This window comes from Neoarius graeffei, chromosome 25 (genome assembly GCF_027579695.1).
Source record: "Neoarius graeffei isolate fNeoGra1 chromosome 25, fNeoGra1.pri, whole genome shotgun sequence".
In the NCBI taxonomy this organism is placed as follows: Eukaryota; Metazoa; Chordata; class Actinopteri; order Siluriformes; family Ariidae; genus Neoarius; species Neoarius graeffei.
In genome coordinates this window covers 25,742,790-25,766,767 of record NC_083593.1, presented here as the reverse complement: position 1 = coordinate 25,766,767, position 23,978 = coordinate 25,742,790, and the positions used below count along the sequence as shown (strand labels likewise).

The following is a 23,978-nucleotide window of genomic DNA, read 5'->3' as shown; positions in this document are numbered from 1 at the left end:
ACTATACATCTTTTTTTCTGTAGACCACAAACAAACACACACACACACACACACAATAGAAACTGAACAAAAAAATTAAATTCATAGTACATGTTTAAAAGACACACCTGCAGCATAAAGTCCTTTTGGGTTATCCGGGCAAGATTTGGACAGATGACCAGTCTTTTCACAAATGAAGCATTTGGCATATGGATAATCACCTGAAAAAAATCCCGCAAATTTTATTTAGTACACAGTGCATTAAAAGTATTTTTCAAATGAATAAAACAAATAAAAATTCATTAAAAAACCCACAAAAAAGCAGCCATTTCTAGACTAATAAATAATAAATGACAACATTGTGTTGCGACAAACAGTGATTATATTCTTGCAATGTCAACATTATTGCTCTTTTCAGGTCTCACCTGTGGGAGATTGAATGCCTTATATTACAATGTTTAGCATTCACATACAGTTGTGTGTGTATAGCTTCCCCGAAGCCTCTACACCAGGGTTGGAAATTAACTTTTTTTGTGGCAGGTGGATTCCAAAATCTCCCAGCCACCTTTTTTTTTTTTTTTTACCAGCCACTTTCTTGTTTTGACTGAAAGTGTGCAACTGCATATGAACAATAATACAGTAAGAGCTACAATATTCAAGCATGATTTTATTTCATGTTAAATATTTAAACTCGAGGAAAATACTCTGTCTCTCTCCCCCCCGCTCTCTCTCACACGCACACAACAGTGAACTGATCGAAAATACATTTGATGAGCTGGGCAGTTAAACATTTTTTCGACCTTCGCTTCTTGGGTCAGTGTCTCCGGGGAGGTTCTCTGCAGACCTCTTTACCCCCATGATGTAGCTTTTTTTTTTTTGTTATTTGTTTGCTGCAATGCTAGCCTAGGCTGCTTGACCTGAGGTAATTCTTTTTAACCGTCAGTCAGTAGTTAGCATTCTATTCTCAAGTTAGCACTAGTTAGTGTTTTATGCTCATGTTATTGTTCTATACTCAAGTTCGCACTACTTCGTCTTCTATGCTCAAGTTGTCACATTGAATTGCAATTCGTCTTGTTTCACTTGGACACTATAATGAGGAGACAGTCTCCTTGTTAAAGTGCCCGAGTGGAACAAGCAGACTCACATTTCAATCTACGTTCTGGAACGTCACAAGTAGTTCTGTTACAATTGCATTATTTCTTTGTATATGCTACTTTTATTTGGGGGCAGCACAGTGTTGCAGTGGTTGTGACCGTTGCCTCACAGCAAGAAGGTTCCAGGTTTGAACCTTTTCTGTGAGGAGTTTGCATGTTCTCCCCATGTCTGCATGGGTTTCCTCCAGGTGCTCCAGTGCCGCCCCCCAGTTCAAAGACGTAGATTAGGTAAAATACCCAGCCACTCGAGTTGCACAAGCCAGTGCATACTTGGTGCCAGTCCCAAGCCTGGATAGATTGGGGAAGGTTATGTCAGGAAAGGCATCCGGTGTAAAACCTATGCCAAATCAAATATGCGGAACATATCCGCTGTGGCGACCCCTAATGGGAGCAGCCGAAAGAAGAAGATATGCAACTTTTATTTACTCACCACCGTGGCTAGTAGATTGAGCAAATTCACCCACTACTATGCAAAATCACCCACATTTGGCAGGCAGCAGGTACCAATTTCCAACACTGCCCTATGCCAAGCAACAAATCACCATGTTTGCATCCATCGATATTTCACTCTTTGAAAAACAAATCTACAACGTGACAATATCCTAAGTCATAAATTATAAATTACTGTGAAATTGAAGACATTTTGTCAAAAGTAGTTATATTTTAAATTCTTTCAACCGATCCATTCCATTTTAATATGGTTATTCCTTTGTAATGGACCAGAACCAGCTTCAACTGTCCTGCGGGTGGCCACAACAGAAAGAATACACACTGCAACCCCACTATAACAAACTATTACTGTGAACTTTCACATATAATGAGCCAAGTTTGTGTCCCATGCCTTTAATGATAATGAGTCGGAGCAAATACACCCCACCCACCACACATCACTGTTTCGCGTCCACGCGCACTGATGCTTGGACTGCACAGTGCCATAAGGACCAATTACAGTACCATGCACCTGTTCCAGATTAGCGCACAATCACAGGGCACGCTCTAAACACACAGACTTGAAGTACACGCGCACTGTACCTAGTGTCTCATGTTACCAACCAAATTTTGTATCTGTGTATTGCCCTTCTGGTTTTTATATTGTTTTGTGCATTTGGTCTCTGCCTTTTGTCTTTGCCTCCGCCATTCTGTTTTTGTGCCTCACATGACCACTGCCTGTTTCACAACCCTGTCTCTGTCTTAAGTTTTTACCTGCCTGTTTGTAAATAAACACACTTCTTGCAACTACATCCGTCATTCACCTGCTGAGTCATGCACTCGTCTTCCCACCAGAGACCAACGATAAGTAATCAAGTCTGCAGTCAAGTTAATAGTGTGTTAACACCATAAAACAAAGGTTTAACGAGCCTCAATTAGGTGTCCATCACTAACAATTATCAAGAACTGTGATCAAAGGCTCAATAAAAGGACGAAATGACCGCTGATACTGTTAAACAACACCTAATTAAAAAGTTAAGTCTGTTTGAAAGAAAGCACAACTTTATTCATCACACACTTGTGAAATTTCCTCTCTGCATTTAACCCATCTGAAGCAGTGAACACACACACACACACATGAGCAACAAGCACACACACATACCCAGAGCAGTGGGCAGCCATGCTAACAGCGCCCGGGGAGCAATAGATAGTTTTCACATGACGTCACAGAGTCGGGGATTCCCTGGTGGCGGCCATCTTGGAGGGCTAGCTTACCGTACGGGTCACTGAGCACACATTGTAGCGCGCGAGTTACATTCATTTATATATTATTTACATTTATAGTTACATTACTACTATTTAAAGCTAGCAATGGTGCACACCTGTTGTATTCACGGCTGTCGTAATAGGTCAGATGATGAAGTCAAGCGGAGCTTTTATGGAATTCCCACTGTACGGGAGCACGAAGGCGAGCAAACAAACTCAGCATACAAAGGAGAAATCTATGGCTTGCGAGAATCAACCGCAAGGATTATCAGCTTTCCAAACACAGCAAAGTCTGCTCCGATCATTTTATAAGTGGTAATTTGTTTAAATAAACAATCAATTGTGTTTAAGTTTGTTTTTGGAAATCAAAACATCATGTGAACAATCTCTGGAGAATGCCTAACTGGAACCGCTGAGTGTACGTTTACAGTGTAATGTACACTTAATATCGCTCGTGTGTCATGTTTCTATTTGAAACTTGTCACTTCACTCACGCAAGGGTCATTTTTGAAAAACATTTTAGGTCTATTCTGTATGATTTGATTTGTGTTTGGGATGCAAACAGCGCGCCTTTTGGCGGATGCCGCCTGAATCGCGCAGATCCGGGTTTTTTTTTTAGGGGGGCCGTTGGAGTGTCCGATTATAATTTCAAAGTAAATTCTGTATTAAAATTACTAAATAAGCAAATCCGTTACAGTCCATGAAACAGGAAGTATAAGGATGAGAAAAGAACAGTTTAAATCAGGAAGCTGCGCACATTTGTGCAGCCCGAGCAGTGTATAGGACCGCGCAAATGTGCGCAGTTTCCCGATTTAAACTGTTTTTTCTCATCCTTATACTTCCTGTTTCATGGACTGTAACGGATTTGCTTATTTAGTAATTTTAATACAGAATTTACTTTGAAATTATAATCAGACACTCCAACACCCCCCCTAAAAAAAAAAAAAAAAATCGGATCTGCGCGATTCAGGCGGCATCCGCCAAAAGGCGCGCTGTGAATATATAAAGTTGTATATAATCAGACAGCCTTTAAAGTTTGATGAAGTCAGTTTCAGGCTTTGGAGCAGGCTTTGGCAGTTTCAGGCTTTGGCAGCCCTGCATAGTCACTTGAAAATGCATCTTTGTCCACTTCGTAGGGGTCAATTCCCCCAATCAAGGCCAGTTTGGCTGCATACCGTGAGATGTGTATCTACGTATATACTTCTGTTTGCTTGATTTTGCCGACATTGATCTTTATTTTAGAAAACTGACTATATAACTTCATAATTTCGTCTGAGATAACGTAGCCAGTAGTGGCGATGGTCCGTTTTGTTTGCCCTCCAAGATGGCGGCTGGGGGGCGTTCCCCGGAATGCCGTGACGTCAGTGAAAACTATCTATTGGGAGTTAGGTGCCTCGCTCAAGGGCACCTCAGCCGAAGGCCGTCCCATATTAACCTAACCTGCATGTCTTTGGATTGTGGGAGAAACCGGAGCACCCGGAGGAAACCCACGCAGACACGGGGAGAACACGCAAACTCCAGAGAGAAAGGCCCTTGCCGGCCACTGAGTTTGTATAGCGCTTTTAACAATAGACATTGTCCCAAAGCAGCTTTACAGAATCTGAATGACCCCATTCATGAGCCCATTTTATCCCTAATCTATCCCCAATGAGCAAGCCCGTGGTGACGGTGGCAAGGAAAAACTCCTCCAGATGACACGAGGAAGAAACCTCAAGAGGAACCAGACCCAAAAGTGTACCGGCGGCATTTTTATATGCCCTGCCCAGCCCCGTGGCGCGACATGAATGACACTCGGTGATTTGCTATCTGCATTTTTTTTCCACTCGGGGTACACATTTGGAGAAATAAGATGTTATGCAGGTGTATTTAAAAAAAAGTCGTTTCTTTTATTAAACTTGTTTACATTAGTGTCATCAGATCACCACAGAGAACACTTTTTAAATTTTGTTTTCATGTTGATCCTTTCATTTGTTTTAATGCCTTTTTGGTCCATTTTTGGTCCGTTTTGGCATGTTTTACTGTTCCACTGTACATTGAACTGTATAACATCATACAAAATCCCACATTTCTAGTGCATTTTCTGCTATAAGATTGATATGAAATGATAATGTAGTATCTCTGCTTAATTTAATATATGCATATAAAGGAGTCATTTATCACCTGGAAAAATTTTGCAGTTCTTTAATAATGCGTCTGTCGTTATGCCAAATGACGTTTTTGGTCAGTGTTCTCAAAAAGGAACCCAAAAACTCAAATCACTGATTCTTTTAATGGTATCCATTTTGGTAGTTTCAATCTCTATATATGTAGGCATAATGCACAGAAAAAAAATTGTTGAATGTAAGGCACAGACACCTTTCATTGTTCATTGAAAATGTTCACAGGGATAATGGAAAAAGCAATGTAGTCTCCATAGCCCTCTCTAAACTCGGGGTTTAATCAGGGTTAAAGAATTTCCCATCATGTTTTTATAATTACCATGAGAAGTAAAGGTATAAAAATGCCTTTAGTCACTACAGACTTGAAGTAATTGCACTGAGTAGTGGTTTGAGAAATGTAGTCTCCATAGCCCCAAATTCTTCGTTAGGCATATCTTCATTAGAAAAAGATATTTGATTCTGTGCTCATTGCCATACACATTTTTTATTCAAGTTAAAGCCATCATTAAAATGTTCTACAACCTGAAATAAATCTTTTAACATGCTAACTGCATATATAACACAGGCACATACACTGGTGTAGTATCCGTAGCCCCTACCAATTCACTGAAACGGTGATCTTGATCAACAGGCCATATCTTCTGAATCAGATGAGGATAGCTCATGAAATTTTCACACTGTAATATTAAGATATGTGGAAACAAAATGCACTGACTAAAAATCTGAAAACTAAATTTTCAAAAAATGACCATTTTGGAACAGAAATGTGTACCCTGAGTGAAAAAATGCCGAATACATAAAGGAACTGAATGGTGAGGATTTAGAAAACATAAGAAGCAGGGCTAGAATTTTGGCGCGAATCGATTCGCGCGAGTATTCGCGTAAATTGTTCCCCAGGCGAATCGCAACGGATTCGCACAAAATATTCAAGAAATATCGTAATTTTATTGTAAAATATCAAAGTAATCACTTGAACACAAAAATTCCACAAACGGTTTCGGTTTCGATAAACAAACGTTCTGCGCATGTGCAAAGTGTGTTTCACTCGCTTGGTGTCGCTTGCATCTAGTCTGCCGAGTACTCGCCAGGTGGCTTTTGTTGTCAAGAATAACAAGATGGCGTACTCCAGCTCAAGTGATAATCAGCCAAACACCTCGAAATCCGTTGAAAAAACGAAAAGAATATCGCGGCGCGGTTTACAGGCATGGGGCGATGACCTACTAGACAATTATGACTTCGACTTTGAAGACGATTTTGCAGTCAAGGCGAGGTGTAAGACATGCAGCCTGCACTATGACAAAATCAAAGCACGGTGGGCATTCTGTTTCACGGTCGATGATCGTCATCCATATCATGATATATAGCCTATACAGGAGTCTGACTGACACACACACACACTAGTGCAGTCATTCAGAATCAGAAAGACAAGACCAATGAAATGAATAAATATATGATAAACACACAAAAATACAGGTTACTGACATGAGAAATTCGATAATTTTTTTACATGTTAATAAAATTACACTCAAATTAAAATGAACATCAGAATTTGAAATAAATAAATTATCAAGACATGCAATTACAGGGAATATTGAATTTACTTTTTCAGATATAGAGGCAAGGTCGTGAATGATGTTATGAGTTATGGGAAAAATGGGTCGTGAATGATGTTATGAGTTATGGGAAATTTTTTACTGGATTCTCAGGATTCTTGCAAAACGGTTTTGCGAGAATCCAAACAGATTCCTGCAAATTTTCACGAAATTCTAGCCCTGAGAAGTCAATGGGTGGGCACTGACAATGATACACCAGCAACCTCAATCATTTCCCTAACAGATGAACAAATCATTGGGCGGCACAGTGGTGTAGTGGTTAGCGCTGTCGCCTCACAGCAAGAAGGTCCGGGTTCGAGCCCCGTGGCCGGCGAGGGCCTTTCTGTGTGGAGTTTGCATGTTCTCCCTGTGTCCGCGTGGGTTTCCTCCGGGTGCTCCGGTTTCCCCCACAGTCCAAAGACATGCAGGTTAGGTTAACTGGTGACTCTAAATTGACCGTAGGTGTGAATGTGAATGGTTGTCTGTGTCTATGTGTCAGCCCTGTGATGACCTGGCCACTTGTCCAGGGTGTACCCCGCCTTTCGCCCATAGTCAGCTGGGATAGGCTCCAGCTTGCCTGCAACCCTGTAGAGCAGGATAAAGCGGCTAGAGGTGATGAGATGAGATGAATGGTGACAGTGACTCGGAAGGAGAAATTCGTGATAAGGAGAATGTGCCTAAAATTTCACATGTAACGTGTGACAAGTGGGTCCATTTCAGTAGTACAAACATTTTGGGATAACAAACTATGTGGATGCTCCCCAAGGAGTTTGTTATAGTGGGATTGCAGTGTATCAGGCACATTCCATTCAAAACTACCAAGTACGACAGGTAGATGATTTCGAGATGGGTTTCAAAGGGATCACCAACAGTGGATTTGCAGAGGTTTTTCTGCACACAAAGCTAACAGAGTAGCAGTAATATGCTTTCCAAAAAAACAACCCCCCCCCCCCCCCCCCCCAACTAGAAGGGCAGGGTTGTCCTTTAAATTCTTTCAAATGTCAGATAAAACTTAAATATCAAAAGTGATTGAGTTATCATCACTAGCTTTTATCAGTAACGGTATTTAAAATTACTTTACATTCTTACCCATAGCAGGGTCTACTTTAGCTCCACATCTTTGGATCTCATGTTCTGTAGAACCACAACGAAAGCAGATTCCTATACCCATTTCCTCATCATGAGCTTTTGGGCAGTCAGCCAATCCATGGCCCGTCTTCCTACAGTTAAAGCACACCTGGACATAAAAAGGTTAACAAAATATTAACAAAAAAAACCCCACAAACACAAAAAGAAAAAAAAACCACCACACACATTGTATGAATCCATCAAAATTCACAAAATAGGGCTGGGCGATATGACAAATGTCTTGTAAAATCATCATGATATACTACATGTATATACTCAATTCTTTACATTATACAAATTTAAAAGATTCAAATGATAAACTATTTTAAAAAAATTTTAATGCTCATATTAGCCCTCATTTACAAAATACAGAAGCAAAATTGTGCATAAGATAATTTCCATACAAAGCTTTGCATTTATCAATGTGGATATGAGTGGACGCTGTGATCAAATCTCACATCAAGTCTCCTCATGTATGCAAGTTTTGAGACAGCGCAAACGTGCAGGGCAGCACAGTAAATCTGGCTGTGTAGAGAACTGTTAGGAGACTATATGTTCTGAATGGCAATAAAGCATATGCAGTCACTTAAAATATGTAGCAGATGGCAAAATATATTTTGTAAAAGCCTACATTCACCATTATATCCTTAACATAGGCTAAATGGGCTTTTTTAAATTGTTTACAATTAACAGGGTTAACAGCAGTTTGGGCACACGATTAATTTCTGTTTCACTTTGACATGGCCTACTTGTTAGACTGGTGATGTCAAATAAAATTAAGCAATTAAAAGCAAAATGGGTAGGCTACCTGATTTGCAATGTGATAGATTAGATGCATATTCAGTCATCTATTTAAACAACAGCTTTGCCAGTCATCAAACAGAGATGCCAACACTGACAAAAGAATAAGAGTAGCGTGTCCGAGTACAGAGACACGAAGCCAAGTGAAGCGAGGCTTACTATTAGGCTGGGGCTCTGGGGGCCGCCAAAGCCCCCAGAAACCAAATTTCAGGGAAGCTCAGAGATGCACTCTAGGCCATTTTGAGCTACTTTTTGAGGAAAATAAATACAGGGTTTACTGTACAGTATAAGCTCAATTATCCAAACTCTACAGGGGGAAAAAAGTTTGGTTAACTAAGAGAATGTTCAGATAAAAGGGGTTCAGATAACAGAGCTTGTACTGTAATACAGTGTTTCAGTAGTTTCATCATGATCAACAACAAAAGGTAGAGTAAAAGACAAGCGATTGAAAGACCTATACATAAAATACATACTGCATTTACTTCCTGAACTGTGTACCAGTCTAATACTGGACTTAACTTAAAGTCAATACTGAAAGTTGACCATCCATACATTTACTTAAACTGAACATGCTGAAGTTACTTAGATAATTTGTTACATGTAGCTAACTTTACTTTCTCCAGTGTACTCCTGCTGTATGACTGGTGGTGGCACACTGAACCTTTGGCAATCACAAATTGCTTGTGTGACCAGGCTGCTTACTCAGCCATGTATTCAGCTAGAAATAGCTGTTTTACATAGCGTCCTCTTTTCAGGCAGAGACTCCATTCACAATCCGTGGTATTACTCCCTCCAGTTAAAGCATGAACACAAGGCGTTCTCTTCTGGTTACAGGCATTCATTTGCATATCTATGCCATCAACATGCCGTGAGAACTAAATAAAATACACAATCAAATTTTGTCTAACAAATTCTCATAGAGAAGAATAATTTACCATTAAAGAGATGTGTCACAAACACAAAATACAGCTTATATAATCCTTTAAACTTTGAAGACCATAAACCGCTTAACTAATGGGTAATTAGCACTGAGAAACATTCAATGAAACATACGCAAGTTAATATGCAGCCACCATGTGAACTCCGTTAGTATATCAGCTGTTACCATAAATAGTTAAAAATCTGCAGAAATAAAAATACACCTGTATACCTCATTGCTTGCGTTAAACTAAAGGGGGTAAGAAAGGAGACCTCCAGTCTTATAGATCTTCACTTTGTTCCAGTCTTCATGAACATTAATACAGTTAAGCCCGGCATACAGTGGTGCTTGAAAGTTTGTGAACCCTTTAGAATTTTCTATATTTCTGCATAAATATGATCTAAAACATCATCAGATTTTCACACAAGTCCTGAAAGTAGATAAACAGAACCCAGTTAAACAAATGAGACAAAAATATTATACTTGGTCATTTATTTATTGAGGAAAATGATTCAATATTACATATCTGTGAGTGGCAAAAGTATGTGAACCTTTGCTTTCAGTATCTGGTGTGACCCCCTTGTGCAGCAATAACTGCAACTAAACATTTACAGTAACTGTTGATCAGTCCTGCACACCGGCTTGGAGGAATTTTAGCCCATTCCTCCGTACAGAACAGCTTCAACGCTGGGATGTTGGTGGGTTTCCTCACATGAACTGCTCGCTTCAGGTCCTTCCACAACATTTTGATTAGATTAAGGTCAGGACTTTGACTTGGCCATTCCAAAACATTAACTTTCTTCTTCTTTAACCGTTCTTTGGTCGAACGACTTGTGTGCTTAGGGTCATTGTCTTGCTGCATGACCCACCTTCTCTTGAGATTCAGTTCATGGACAGATGTCCTGACATTTTCCTTTAGAATTTGCTGGTATAATTCAGAATTCATTGTTCCATCAATGATGGCAAGCCATCCTGGCCCAGATGCAGCAAAACAGGCACAAACCACGATACTACCACCACCATATTTCACAGATGGGATAAGGTTCTTATACTAGAATGCAGTGTCTTCCTTTCTCCAAACATAACACTTCTCATTTAAACCAAAAATTTCTATTTTGGTCTCATCCGTCCACAAAACATTTTTCCAATACCTTCTGGCATGTCCACGTGATCTTTAGAAAACTGGAGATGAGCAGCAATGTTCTTTTTGGAGAGCAGTGGCTTTCTCCTTGCAACCCTGCCATGCACACCATTGTTGTTCAGTGTTCTCCTGATGGTGGACTCATGAACATTAACATTAGCCAATGTGAGAGAAGCCTTCAGTTGCTTAGAAGTTACCCTGGGGTCCTTTGTGACCTCACCGGCTATTACACGCCTTGCTCTTGGAGTGATCTTTGTTGGTCGACCACTCCTGGAGAGGGTAACAATGGTCTTGAATTTCCTCCATTTGTACACAATCTGTCTGATTGTGGACTGGTGGAGTCCAAACTCTTTAGAGACGGTTTTGTAACCTTTTCCAGCCTGATGAGCATCAACAACACTTTTTCTGAGTTCCTCAGAAATCTCCTTTGTTCGTGCCATGATACACTTCCACAAACGTGTTGTGAAGATCAGACTTTGATAGATCCCTGTTCTTTAAATAAAACAGGGTGCCCACTCACACCTGATTGTCATCCCATTGATTGAAAACACCCGAGTCTAATTTCACCTTTAAATTAACTGTTAATCCTAGAGGTTCACATACTTTTGCCACTCACAGATATGTAATATTGGATCATTTTCCTCAATAAATAAATGACCAAGTATAATTTTTTGTCTCATTTGTTTAACTGGGTTCTCTTTATCTAATTTTAAGATTTCTGTGAAAATCTGACGTTTTACGTCATATTTATGCAGAAATATAGAAAATTCTAAAGGGTTCACAAACTTTCAAGCACCACTGTACATGGGCGACTTCTCACCGCAAGTGTATTGCGATTTTTGGATGCAAGTTTCCCCTCTCGGGTAGCGGAGTGTGCGTGTTATCTGTGACCAGTGGGCGATTTGGGGGGGGGGGGGGGGGGGGATGCAAGTCACATGGAAATCACGTTACTACTTCATGGGCAGGGACTGGCTTAGCCTTTGGAGGTGATCGAGTCGTTATTGCAAAGACGCGCACACGCAGCGATATCTCTGCAACGTCAGTGACTGCCAATTTTTTGACGCAGAATATCAAGCATGTTTGACATCTGCGATCTGTCACAAGCAACCAAAAAAATAATTTGGCGTCACAAATATCCGCACACAAAGCCATTTTTCACTTGCATCAAAAAAGTTGCACGACTAAGCGACGGAAAATCACCCATGTGCGCCAGGCTTTAGTAACCTTTAATGATCATCCTCTGTTGAACCGAACTTTATTACCACTAGTGGTCCTGCTCAGCATGCAACCAACAACCCCACCCACAACACCACAAACATTTGTTCCACTATCAAGATACTGCACGGTTCTTTTTACTCATGTTTTTGTGTGTATACTTGGTTATATTCATGTTGATTATTTGTTTGGATAAAATTATTTTTTCTCATATTTAACTGAAATATAACGGACTCTGATAGCAGCTGCACATGGTCTCCGTTTACTTCACACTTGTTTGAGAGAAATCTATAGTTTTAGTTCTGGAACACAACCGACGAAGATAGATTGCTTCCAGGAATATGACTATGCATCACAACTGCTCATTTCCAAGCCCCGCATTTAACACATGCTGTGATTGGCCAAGAGAATGAATCAGGTCACCTCTCGGCCAATCATAGCTGAATTTCCCAAAATTATCCAAATCAGTGTAAACAATGACACGTGAGCAGTCCGAACACCGAAAAAGTTAATTCGATCAATACACAGGCAAAACCGGTTGAAGAACTTATTTTCAGGTCTACGTGTAGCACCATAATTGTGCTTCAAATTCGTAGCTGCTATGCCCAAATCATATGTGAGCATCTCTGCTTCAAATCTTGGCAATGGCACATCCAGGTCTGTTAGCAGAGCTCTACACATCCATAAGACACGAAAGGGTTTTTCAGGAGCCCAGGAATTTTTTTTTATGGAGAGTGACAAGTGGCTATTCAAGTTGATTTAATCTCCTAAGGCATCCAGGGTGGTGATGTGCCAGCATGGGGGTGGATGCACGGCCGGATTAAAAGAATGGGCTCAAAGGGCTGCAGCCCCGGGCCTCACCACCAAGGGGGGGCCCCCGGTTGCTGATGTCAAGTGACTAAAATTAGTAGAAGTAGAGTAAAAAACGAGCGAAAATGTCGGGTCAAAGGAAACATGAGAGCAGGGCCAAAAAAAGAAAATTACAAGCAATAAAGCACGAAAGAGTGACAGAATTACTTAAGAAAACACCCAAACTAACCAATATGTGACCCCTCACCGAATCCAGGGACACATGTCGGCCGAAACGAATCCGAGATAATCGCAAAAGAAGCTTTTTTTTTCGAAATTTGTGATTTTTGTTTTTTTCCATCATGTGCAAGTTGAGATCTTGAAGAATGCAATCAGTATTTCAGATAATAGATTGTTTTGTTGGAAAAGCATACATTTTTTGTTGCAAATTGTCTCGTTTTTGTCAGGACTGTAGCCTGCTGGGGGGTGTGGGTAAACTACGGTATGGGCCATTCACATGATGATTCAAGTCTTTTGTTTTTTTTCGCGAATCAGCTGTATGATACGGGCTGAGCGCATGGCTACTTAACTGCATACAGGCATGTAATTTCACTATGGAATGAGTTACTAAACAGAGCGCAGAGGAGCTGAAAACCGCGAAGCAAACAGACACACGGTATTTACAGTGGTGCTTGAAAGTTTGTGAACCCTTTAGAATTTTCTATATTTCTGCATAAATATGACCTAAAACATCATCGGATTTTCACACAAGTCCTAAAAGTAGATAAAGAGAACCCAGTTAAACAAATGAAACAAAAATATTATACTTATTTATTTATTGAGGAAAATGATCCAATATTACACAATTGTGAGTGGTAAAAGTATGTGAACCTTTGCTTTCAGTATCTGGTGTGACCCCCTTGTGCAGCAATAACTGCAACTAAACGTTTGCGGTAACTGTTGATCAGTCCTGCACACCGGCTTGGAGGAATTTTAGCCCATTCCTCCGTACAGAACAGCTTCAACTCTGGGATGTTGGTGGGTTTCCTCACATGAACCGCTCGCTTCAGGTCCTTCCACAACATTTCAATTGGATTAAGGTCAGGACTTTGACTTGGCCATTCCAAAACATTAACTTTATTCTTCTTTAACCATTCTTTGGTCGAACGACTTGTGTGCTTAGGGTCGTTGTCTTGGTGCATGACCCACCTTCTCTTGAGATTCAGTTCATGGACAGATGTCCTGACATTTTCCTTTAGAATTCGCCGGTATAATTCAGAATTCATTGTTCCATCAATGATGGCAAGCCGTCCTGGCCCAGATGCAGCAAAACAGGCCCAAACCATGATACTACCACCACCATGTTTCACAGATGGGATAAGGTTCTTATGCTGGAATGCAGTGTTTTCCTTTCTCCAAACAGAACGCTTCTCATTTGAACCAAAAATTTCTATTTTGGTCTCATCCGTCCACAAAACATTTTTCCAATAGCTTCTGGCTTGTGCACGTGATCTTTAGCAGACTGTAGACAAGAAGCAATGTTCTTTTTGGAGAGCGGTGGCTTTCTTCTTGCAGCCTTGCCATGCACACCATTGTTGTTCAGTGTTCTTCTGATGGTGGACTCATGAACATTAGCCAATGTGAGAGAGGCCTTCAGTTGCTTAGAAGTTACCCTGGGGTCCTTTGTGACCTCGCCGACTATTACACGCCTTGCTCTTGGAGTGATCTTTATAAAAATGGGTGTCCGGTGATGGACAGGGTAAAGGACTGTATAAGGGGGACACTGGATCGGGTATACAGCAAGCTACACAGGCTGTCCGGTTAGAACAGGAATTAATGGATGTCCACTCACGAGAAACCGTGTAAACCGTGGTTTTACTAGAAAACAGAATAAAATACAAATACAACAAGACATGAGCAATAATATACACACAAGCAATAATGTAAATAATAACAATGATATAAATACAAATACACATCGCATTAAATATATATTAACGCAAATGAATAATAACTATATACAATGTAATACAAATGTAAAACACACAAATGAATACTATATAAGTAAAACAATGTAAAGCCCAATGAATGCTATTTACACCCCATAATAAATAACACAACACACTAGATACTGACTATATACACGATATGTACACAATATGTACAATGTGTACAACGTACACGGAGGATGAGGATAGCTGCCTACAGCAGCTATCATTACCAAGGTGCGTGGTGCAACTGCTTACAGCGAGTCACACCCGCATGAAGACACAGAGTGTGTCGGCTGAATGAAGGGGAGCATGGCTCCTTTAAGCGCTGCCCCGCGCTGTATTGCGCATAGAAGGTTAGAATATGTGGCGCGGTTATGAACTGTACATACCACCACTACACTCCCAACACGGCAATGGCTAATAATGAAATGTGCTCCCGTAACAAACCGTGGTCGAGAAAACAAGCGCTATCATTACATGGCTACTGAACAGAACAGAACAAACACGTAAGAAAATAGACAGACACAGGATGAGAGAAAAGGAGAAGAAATACTCGCTAGCCTTACCGCTACATGTAACAGTTACAGATAACAAGTACACACATAACACAGTAGCTACGCAACAATAAACAACTTACATTCAAGGACGCACGGAATGCACACACGGCGCAAATGATGGACGTTGGATCCTGACACGTCCGCGATAGAAAGATAGAAAGCACGAAAGAAATGAAACCGAGGGAGAAAGAGAGAAACGGATCCAAATGTTCACTGATGAGAAGCAGGTGTTGCATGGAGTCCCCGTCTGTTGTGTGCCGTGTTTTCCTCGATGTTTGTGCGCATCTTATATAGTCCACGCAGCACAGTGTGATGGACAGTGGCGCCAGGGTGTCTGAAGTTGGCGTGTGATGGACAGTGGCGCCAGGGTGTCTGAAGTTGGCATGTTGTAACATGCCCTGACAACTAACGAGTTGGGAGCCACTATGTCTGACAAGGGTGCCTGTTCACTACTTCTAAAGGTCAAAATAATTAAGACCTGGCACCGCAATTCTGAACAGCCGCCCCCAACTTTGTGGAACAAAGTTGTGTCCATGATGTCAGGCAGAGGTGTCCTGAGGGAGTGAAGGGAGTCTCACCAGGCGTGAGACTGGGCGTGTGTAGGTCCGGTCCTTGACCTGCACCTGTGCAGTACGTACCCTGCCATCTGCTCCAGGGATGACAGCAGTGACCTTGCCCACAGGCCACAGGGCACGTGGGAGTTGAGGGTCGACAATCATCATGATGCTGTCAACGATGAGGTCCTCCCGGTCTCGTTGCCACTTGGAGCGGGTTTGAAGAGAGGGCAGGTAGTTCCTGATGAACTTAGCCCAGAATTGGTCCACAAGGGCCTGGCACTGTCTCCACCTGCGCCTGCTCAGGATGTCGGAGTCGGTGTAGACCACTTGTGGTATGGAGGGGTCGTGCCGCCCCATCAGCAGCATGTTTGGAGTGATGGGATCTGGATCTGCGATGTCTGACGAGGTGTAACCCAAGGGCTTGGAGTTGATGATGCTTTCCACCTCGATCAGCACTGTCCTCAACACCTCCTCAGTGACTGTCTGTGCATCGAGTGTAGTGTGTAGGGCAGCTTTGATGGAACGGATCTCCCGTTCCCAGGAACCACCGAAGTGCGGAGCATGTGGAGGATTGAACTTGAAGTCAATCTGTTGACTGGCTAAGTGGGACTGTAGCTCTGGGCTGAGGGCTTTGAACGTCTCCTGCAGTTCAGACTGACCCCCTCTGAAATTGGTGCCTTGGTCGGAGAGCAGCTCATGTGGCTTCCCTCGGCGTGCGATGAAGCGCCGCAGGGCCATCAAGAAAGCATCAGTGTCCATGCTGGTGAGGAGGTCTAGATGCACTGCATGGATTGTCAGGCACTTGAAAACGATGCCCCACCGTTTCTCAGTGCGTCGGCCGATTTTGATGAGGTACGGCCCGAAACAATCCATTCCAGTGGAATAGAAGGCTGGCTTGTGCAAGCGCAGACTTGATGGTGGCAAGTCAGCCATTCTGGGGATCACTGGTGTGCCTCGCCACTTCTGACACTCTGGACAGCTGTGCTGATGTTTCTTGACAGCCGCTCTCCCACGCACGATCCAGTACCGCCGGCGCAGCTCAGCAAACACTCGCTCTGGTCCTGGGTGCGCCAGGTGGCTGTCGAAGTCTCGGATGATGAGCTGTGTGATGGGGTGCTGAGGGTCAAGCAGGATGGGGTGTAGAGTCTCCTCCTCAACCGTGTCACACCTGCGCAGACGACCTCCGACCCGGATCAGCTGTGTCTCAGCGTCGTACTCCGGGGACGATGTGAGGATCCTGCTGTCAGTGGAGACTGGCTTCCCCGCTGAGAGCAGGGTGAGGTCTTCGGGGAAGGAGTCACTCTGTGCCTTCCTGAGGAGTGCCATCTCCGCTTGCCTGTAGTCCTCAGCTGTGATGGCGGGTGTGGCCGCCCCGTGACGCGCTCTGACTGTGGCCTCCAGCAGCTCTGGATATTGACTGAAGTTCCCTGCATCAGGCAACGCAGGGTCAGAGGTCACGGTGATGTGGCCGCAGAACTGGGACTTCTGCAGCTCGGTGGCATCCTGCAGCAGCTCCACTGATGGTGACGGTGCACTGATGAACAGGCACGCTGGGGTGGAAGACCGACGGTTGACAGCCTTGGCGGGGCCTTGAAGTGTCCACCCAAGGCGTGTCTTCAGGGCAATGGGTCCACCTAGTGGGCCTATGTGCACAGGCTCGATGGGGATGAGAAGGTCTGGGTAGTCAGACCCAATGAGGAGCAGCGGACGGGCCTGAGTAACGGAGTGAAGAGGCAGCCCTCTGAGGTGGCGGTAGGTCCTTTGGAGGGCCTCAACTGGGTGTGAATGAGGGGACAGTCCCAGTTCGGGTGATGTGAAAGCCCGCTGTATCTTGTACCGCTGCTGCGGTTGACTGAGGGATGACACAGAGAAGGACACTGACCTCCCCGGCACCGTTCTGATGTCATGACGGATGGTGCGGAGGGCCAGGTTCTCACTCTGTCCTTTGAGGCCAAGCTGCTGCGCTGCTTGGGGGAGGAGCATGGTGCGCTCTGACCCGTCATCGAGGATGGCGTAGGTCTCCATCTTCTTGCCCCCGTGATGAAGGAGGACCTTCACCATCTTCAGCAGCACACAACTACCTCTCCGTGCTGGGTCGAGGTAGTAGGTGGATGGCTGGCTGGGTGAAGACAGTGTCGCAGTCTCCGGCCTGCTTTGTGCATTCACCTCATGCAGTACCTCGAGGTGCAGGCGATTGCACTTCGGGCACCGTGCCTTGAGGTAGCACTGAGCTGCTTGATGGTCGCGTCCACACCTCCAGCACTTCTTCCCGGTCTTGATCCACTGGAGCCTTGGTTCCAGTGACATACTCTTGAACGCAGTGCACTGGTTGAAGTAGTGCTCCGTGCTGTTGCAGAAGGGGCAGTACTTCTTTGGAGGCTCCACCTTGGCGGGTGTGCGTGGAGCTGACTTTGATGGCTGCTGAGTTGACTTGGTTGGGGGGTCTACCAGCAGGACCGTGGTGGAGCGTGTGGCTGCCGGCTGCTTGCCTCTGGTGCTCCGCTGCCACTCTGCCTGGTTCGCTGTTGCCTTTGGCGGGTCGTTGGTCTCGTCCAGCTGCACACCAACCTCGTACTGTAACCATGCGGCGAAGTCCAGGAGTGTGGGGACAGGCACACGGTCTGGGTCGATGTACCGCCTGAAGGCAGTACGCAGCTCGTGAGGCAGCTTGGGCAGCAACCGAGACACATGCGAACCACACCGTAGCTCAAGCTGTTCTTGGGTCCCCATCTTATCCAGCATCCCCACCAAGGACTGCACCTTCAGGGCGAAGTTCCTGAAGCCTCTCTGGTCACCGCTCCTGACAGGGGGCTCAGCCAAGACCTGGTTGAGCTGCCTGAGTGCCAGTTTGCGGGGCTGCCCAAAGAGCTTTGTGAGGGCTGCCATCGTATCACTGTAGGGATAGCTGCTGTGGCAGTAAGCATCCGCTACCAGGACAGCATCCTCTAGCTTCAGGTGGTCCAGCAGGATCTGATATTTGAAGCGCTCTGTCGCGTCGGGTGGTAGGACGTTGTCGAGCGCCAGCTGCATCCTGTTGAACTGCCGTGGGTCGTCCTCGGTGAACGCTGGGATTCGCATCTTGGGCCCGCGGTAGGTCAGCTCCTGAGGGGGAAGAGATGTCAGTCGCTGTGGGACAGGTGACAGCCTGTGATGATCTGGTGCCACTGCCCTCTGACCGGCCGACACCGGTGATGACGTCCGCTGTCTCTGAGCAGACGAAGGGCGCCATGGGCTGAATGGCGCTGAGTACTGTGGGGTGGCAGGAAAGGGTGAGGACGACGTGAATGAGTGACCCCGTGGCAGATTCATGCTCCTCAGGTGCTCTGTCAGCTCTGCCATCAGTAGTGTTGGCAGATGGGGAGCTCCTCCGTGTGGCGGTGTGGACGTCGCTGCCTCAGCTCCTGCGATGTGTGGCTGAGGTAGAGGTGATGACTGCTCTGCCACCGGGGCGCGGCGATGTCCACTGGTTGAGTCAGCAGGGCTGTATGTTCTGTCATGCTGCAGTGGTGATGATAGGACTGCTGGGTGGGTTCCAGGCGTGACGGCTGGAACCTGGATGTCCCTCGCTGGTGTGCGTGGAGGTGATGCATAGTGTTGTTGTTGCAACAGGTACTGCACATCCCGCTGCAGCTGCCGATTGTCCTCCCGTGTCTGCTGAAGGGCGAGGAGGATAGCTGCTGACGTGTCCAGGGGAGTCTGCCCAGCAGGGGGAGTGTGTGATGGCTCCCGGGGCCTGCTGTCTCCCACGTGGGAAGAATCATCCTGGGTGTGTGCGCCGTCCTGTGGCAGCCGTCGCTGAGCCTGGGTCACCATGTAGTCATCCAGGTGCCTGGGGTAGTGGTGCTCACGGCGAGGACGGGCACTGCCATCATGAGTGGACATCCTGACTGTGTAGAATGCTGTATCCGGCTCGAAGGACCATATAAAAATGGGTGTCCGGTGATGGACAGGGTAAAGGACTGTATAAGGGGGACACTGGATCGGGTATACAGCAAGCTACACAGGCTGTCCGGTTAGAACAGGAATTAATGGATGTCCACTCACGAGAAACCATGTAAACCGTGGTTTTACTAGAAAACAGAATAAAATACAAATACAACAAGACATGAGCAATAATATACACACAAGCAATAATGTAAATAATAACAATGATATAAATACAAATACACATCGCATTAAATATATATTAACGCAAATGAATAATAACTATATACAATGTAATACAAATGTAAAACACACAAATGAATACTATATAAGTAAAACAATGTAAAGCCCAATGAATGCTATTTACACCCCATAATAAATAACACAACACACTAGATACTGACTATATACACGATATGTACACAATATGTACAATGTGTACAACGTACACGGAGGATGAGGATAGCTGCCTACAGCAGCTATCATTACCAAGGTGCGTGGTGCAACTGCTTACAGCGAGTCACACCCGCATGAAGACACAGAGTGTGTCGGCTGAATGAAGGGGAGCATGGCTCCTTTAAGCGCTGCCCCGCGCTGTATTGCGCATAGAAGGTTAGAATATGTGGCGCGGTTATGAACTGTACATACCACCACTACACTCCCAACACGGCAATGGCTAATAATGAAATGTGCTCCCGTAACAAACCGTGGTCGAGAAAACAAGCGCTATCATTACATGGCTACTGAACAGAACAGAACAAACACGTAAGAAAATAGACAGACACAGGATGAGAGAAAAGGAGAAGAAATACTCGCTAGCCTTACCGCTACATGTAACAGTTACAGATAACGAGTACACACATAACACAGTAGCTACGCAACAATAAACAACTTACATTCAAGGACGCACGGAATGCACACACGGCGCAAATGATGGACGTTGGATCCTGACACGTCCGCGATAGAAAGATAGAAAGCACGAAAGAAATGAAACCGAGGGAGAAAGAGAGAAACGGATCCAAATGTTCACTGATGAGAAGCAGGTGTTGCATGGAGTCCCCGTCTGTTGTGTGCCGTGTTTTCCTCGATGTTTGTGCGCATCTTATATAGTCCACGCAGCACAGTGTGATGGACAGTGGCGCCAGGGTGTCTGAAGTTGGCGTGTGATGGACAGTGGCGCCAGGGTGTCTGAAGTTGGCATGTTGTAACATGCCCTGACAACTAACGAGTTGGGAGCCACTATGTCTGACAAGGGTGCCTGTTCACTACTTCTAAAGGTCAAAATAATTAAGACCTGGCACCGCAATTCTGAACAATCTTTGTTGGTCGACCACTCCTGGGGAGGGTAACAATGGTCTTGAATTTCCTCCATTTGTACACTATCTGTCTGACTGTTGATTGGTGGAGTCCAAACTCTTTAGAGATGGTTTTGTAACCTTTTCCAGCCTGATGAGCATCAACAACACTTTTTCTGAGGTCCTCAGAAATTTCCTTTGTTCGTACCATGATACACTTCCACAAACATGTGTTGTGAAGATCAGTCTTTGATAGATCCCTGTTCTTTAAATAAAACAGGGTGCCCACTCACACCTGATTGTCATCCCATTGATTGAAAACACCTGACTCTAATTTCACCTTCAAATTAACTGCTAATCCTAGAGGTTCACATACTTTTGCCACTCACAGATATGTAATATTGGATCATTTTCCTCAATAAATAAATGACCAAGTATAATATTTTTGTGTCATTTGTTTAACTGAGTTCTCTTTCTCTACTTTTAGGACTTGTGTGAAAATCCGATCATGTTTTAGGTCATATTTATGCAAAAATATAGAAAATTCTAAAGGGTTCACAAACTTTCAAGCACCACTGTACATCGGAGATAACCATTTCTAGCAAAAAAAAAAAAAAAACCACACAACCTCGTTTTCCAGATTGAATGGAATACTTGAATGATCGGATGATACACGGACCGTTCTAGGATTACATTCCATTGGAGGCATTGGTGTGTGCAAGGCGCCGTTTCTCTTTCTGATGGGGCAAGTTTATTAATCTAAGGCTGTGTGGTTATTTTTGCATGTAACGGAGAGTGTTGTGGTTTGGTTAAGCCTAGGTCACAACCGGACATACGATTTTTTGGCCGTGTGATTTTTGGCGTTTCCCAAATCGCTGCGTTTTTTTTGTTCGTGGAGAAAGACGCGCGTTGGCCGTAAGTTTGTCTTGCAACCTGAAAAAAACGTAAGCGCCCGTAGAGTTTGTTTGACATGACAAAACCTCTGCGGCCGGTCTGCGGCTCGAAAATCAGCACATCACACACACGCTCTCGTGCATTTCATGCGCGCTCTCCGTGCGTTTCTTGCGTTTTTTGCATGTAGACCGGCCGTAGGAGCACATACTGTACGGCCGGTTGTGACCGAGGCTTTACATGAAACTAGTGTTGTGTTAGTTGTGTCATCATCGTGCTTATCTTTCTTTCTTACGGTGTGAGTAATTTTTCAACCACAAAACGTTAAAGTATACTTTAGGACTTATTTTTGTACTTCATAATTGTGTTGGGCATACTTTGCATGGAAGGAAAATTGACGTGGTGATTTTTGTTTACATGAAAGTAGTGTCATGCTAGCTAGTAGGGGGTAGAGCTTTCCTTAATATCATGCAAATGAGCAGCATTATGTGCCCGCCCTACACCCAGAGTAGCTGAGATGGAAAACTTTGAGGGCGATTTTCTCCCTTTTCTGTTTTAAGAAGTATACACTTTCAAAAGGCCACACATTCTTCAAATATTGTCAGATCTCCACATGGAAGGCATCATTGGAAAGCTTAGAAACTGTACTTTCTGAATCTGTCAATAACTCAAAATGCCCCCGGGCAGACATGTGTCCCTGGATTCTGTGATCTGCCACATATGTGGAGTACTAGTCAGCCTGCTGTAGCGGCTACCAGCGAAGATGCAACTGTCAGCGATGGACAGCAACCAACGGCCACTAGCCAACTAACCAACACAACTAGCCAGTCTGCTAGCAATGCAATCTCCTCTGAAGAAACAAGTGATGGAGAAGAACCAGCGGCGGGTAATGTAGCGGAGGAGCCTGTTGATTCTGAGGCAGGGGCAAAAACAGATATATCGACCGATGTTGCATGTTGGGGAGAAGTTAATGAGGAGATGCGTACCTACTGGGTCGGAAAGGGAATTACGGCACCCACACTTTGTCAACATAAAGATGACAATTTTTCGGCTTCTGAAAGGACTTATAAAAGTCAGAAACGATGTCTGAGCAAAACATTGTTCTGCAGCTCGCTCAGAAACGGAGAAAAGGTAGCAAGAGAATGCCTTTCTTACTCCCCATCCACTGGAAACGTGTTTTGCTTTTTTTGCAAACTATTCGGTCACGAATCATCCGCTTTCACGCATGGATTTTCAGATTGGAAGCATTCCGTTGACCGGGTCGAGATGCATGAAGCCGGCCAGCCTCACCGAAATGCAGTGCTCACTTGGCTTGCACACACGCAGGTACGTGGGATAGACGCGGAGCTGCAGGATCAACTCAAAGATGAGGCTAATTACTGGAGAGAAGTACTGCGGAGAATTGTGGCAGTAATTAAATTTTTGTCAGAGCGTGGGCTCGCATTCCGCGGAGACAATGAAACACTGGGCTCAGTGCACAACGGCAACTATTTGGGAATTTTAGAGTTGCTGGGCAAGTTTGACCCCTTTTCCAAACTGGGCATTATCAAGCATAGACTGAGAACATCAGTGTTGGAGGAGAGACTGAAAAATCTGACTTTAATGTCAATAGAGCATGACATACTGGGCCAACTGGACTTTGAGGAGCTCATTGATGATTTTGCATTGAGGAAGAGCAGAAAACGGGCCTTTTGAAATCACTTGGTGAGTCATGATTTTTTTCTGACAGGCCGCCGCTGCCTACTCAATATGCTCCATTAATTGTAAAATTGTTTTTAGCGTGTTTGTGTGCACATTTCAAATAGCCTACCCCGAATATGTTGCACCATAAATTTGCCTGTCTGCCTTCTTGCTTGGGTTTTTGAGTAACCTGGACATGTGTGTATTTTGAACATGTACTCATTGAGCTTTTTAAAAATATTTTTTAAATACTGGTCAATTACAACTTTGTGAATTACATATAATCTCTATTGACTTGTTTCGCGAAAAAGGTTTGTGGCTTTTAAAATGTGGGTCACCATGAAAAAAAAAAAGTTTGTGAAACACTGGTCTACAGTACCTACAAGGCTATACATATTGATTTATGCATTTATTCATTTAAAAATATTATTACTACTATACACGATAATGTTTCCTTTCATTCTATCTGACTAAGCTACAAGTATTGCAAAACTTCCCTTTTTTAAAAATC

At 44.0% G+C, this 23,978-nt stretch overlaps 1 protein-coding gene across 9 annotated transcripts in view; it reads right to left on the bottom strand.

Moving 5' to 3' along the window:
• zcchc9 (zinc finger, CCHC domain containing 9) overlaps positions 1-23,978 on the bottom strand; it is a 246,027-nt gene that overhangs the window by 125,268 nt on the left and 96,781 nt on the right. For all 9 annotated transcript variants that reach the window (XM_060908766.1, XM_060908768.1, XM_060908760.1 and 6 more), the window contains 2 exons: positions 7,669-7,816; positions 108-200 (listed from right to left, as the gene is read on the bottom strand). In XM_060908766.1, the coding sequence (XP_060764749.1) occupies positions 108-200; positions 7,669-7,816 (241 nt within the window). The remainder of the gene's footprint in view (positions 1-107; positions 201-7,668; positions 7,817-23,978) is intronic.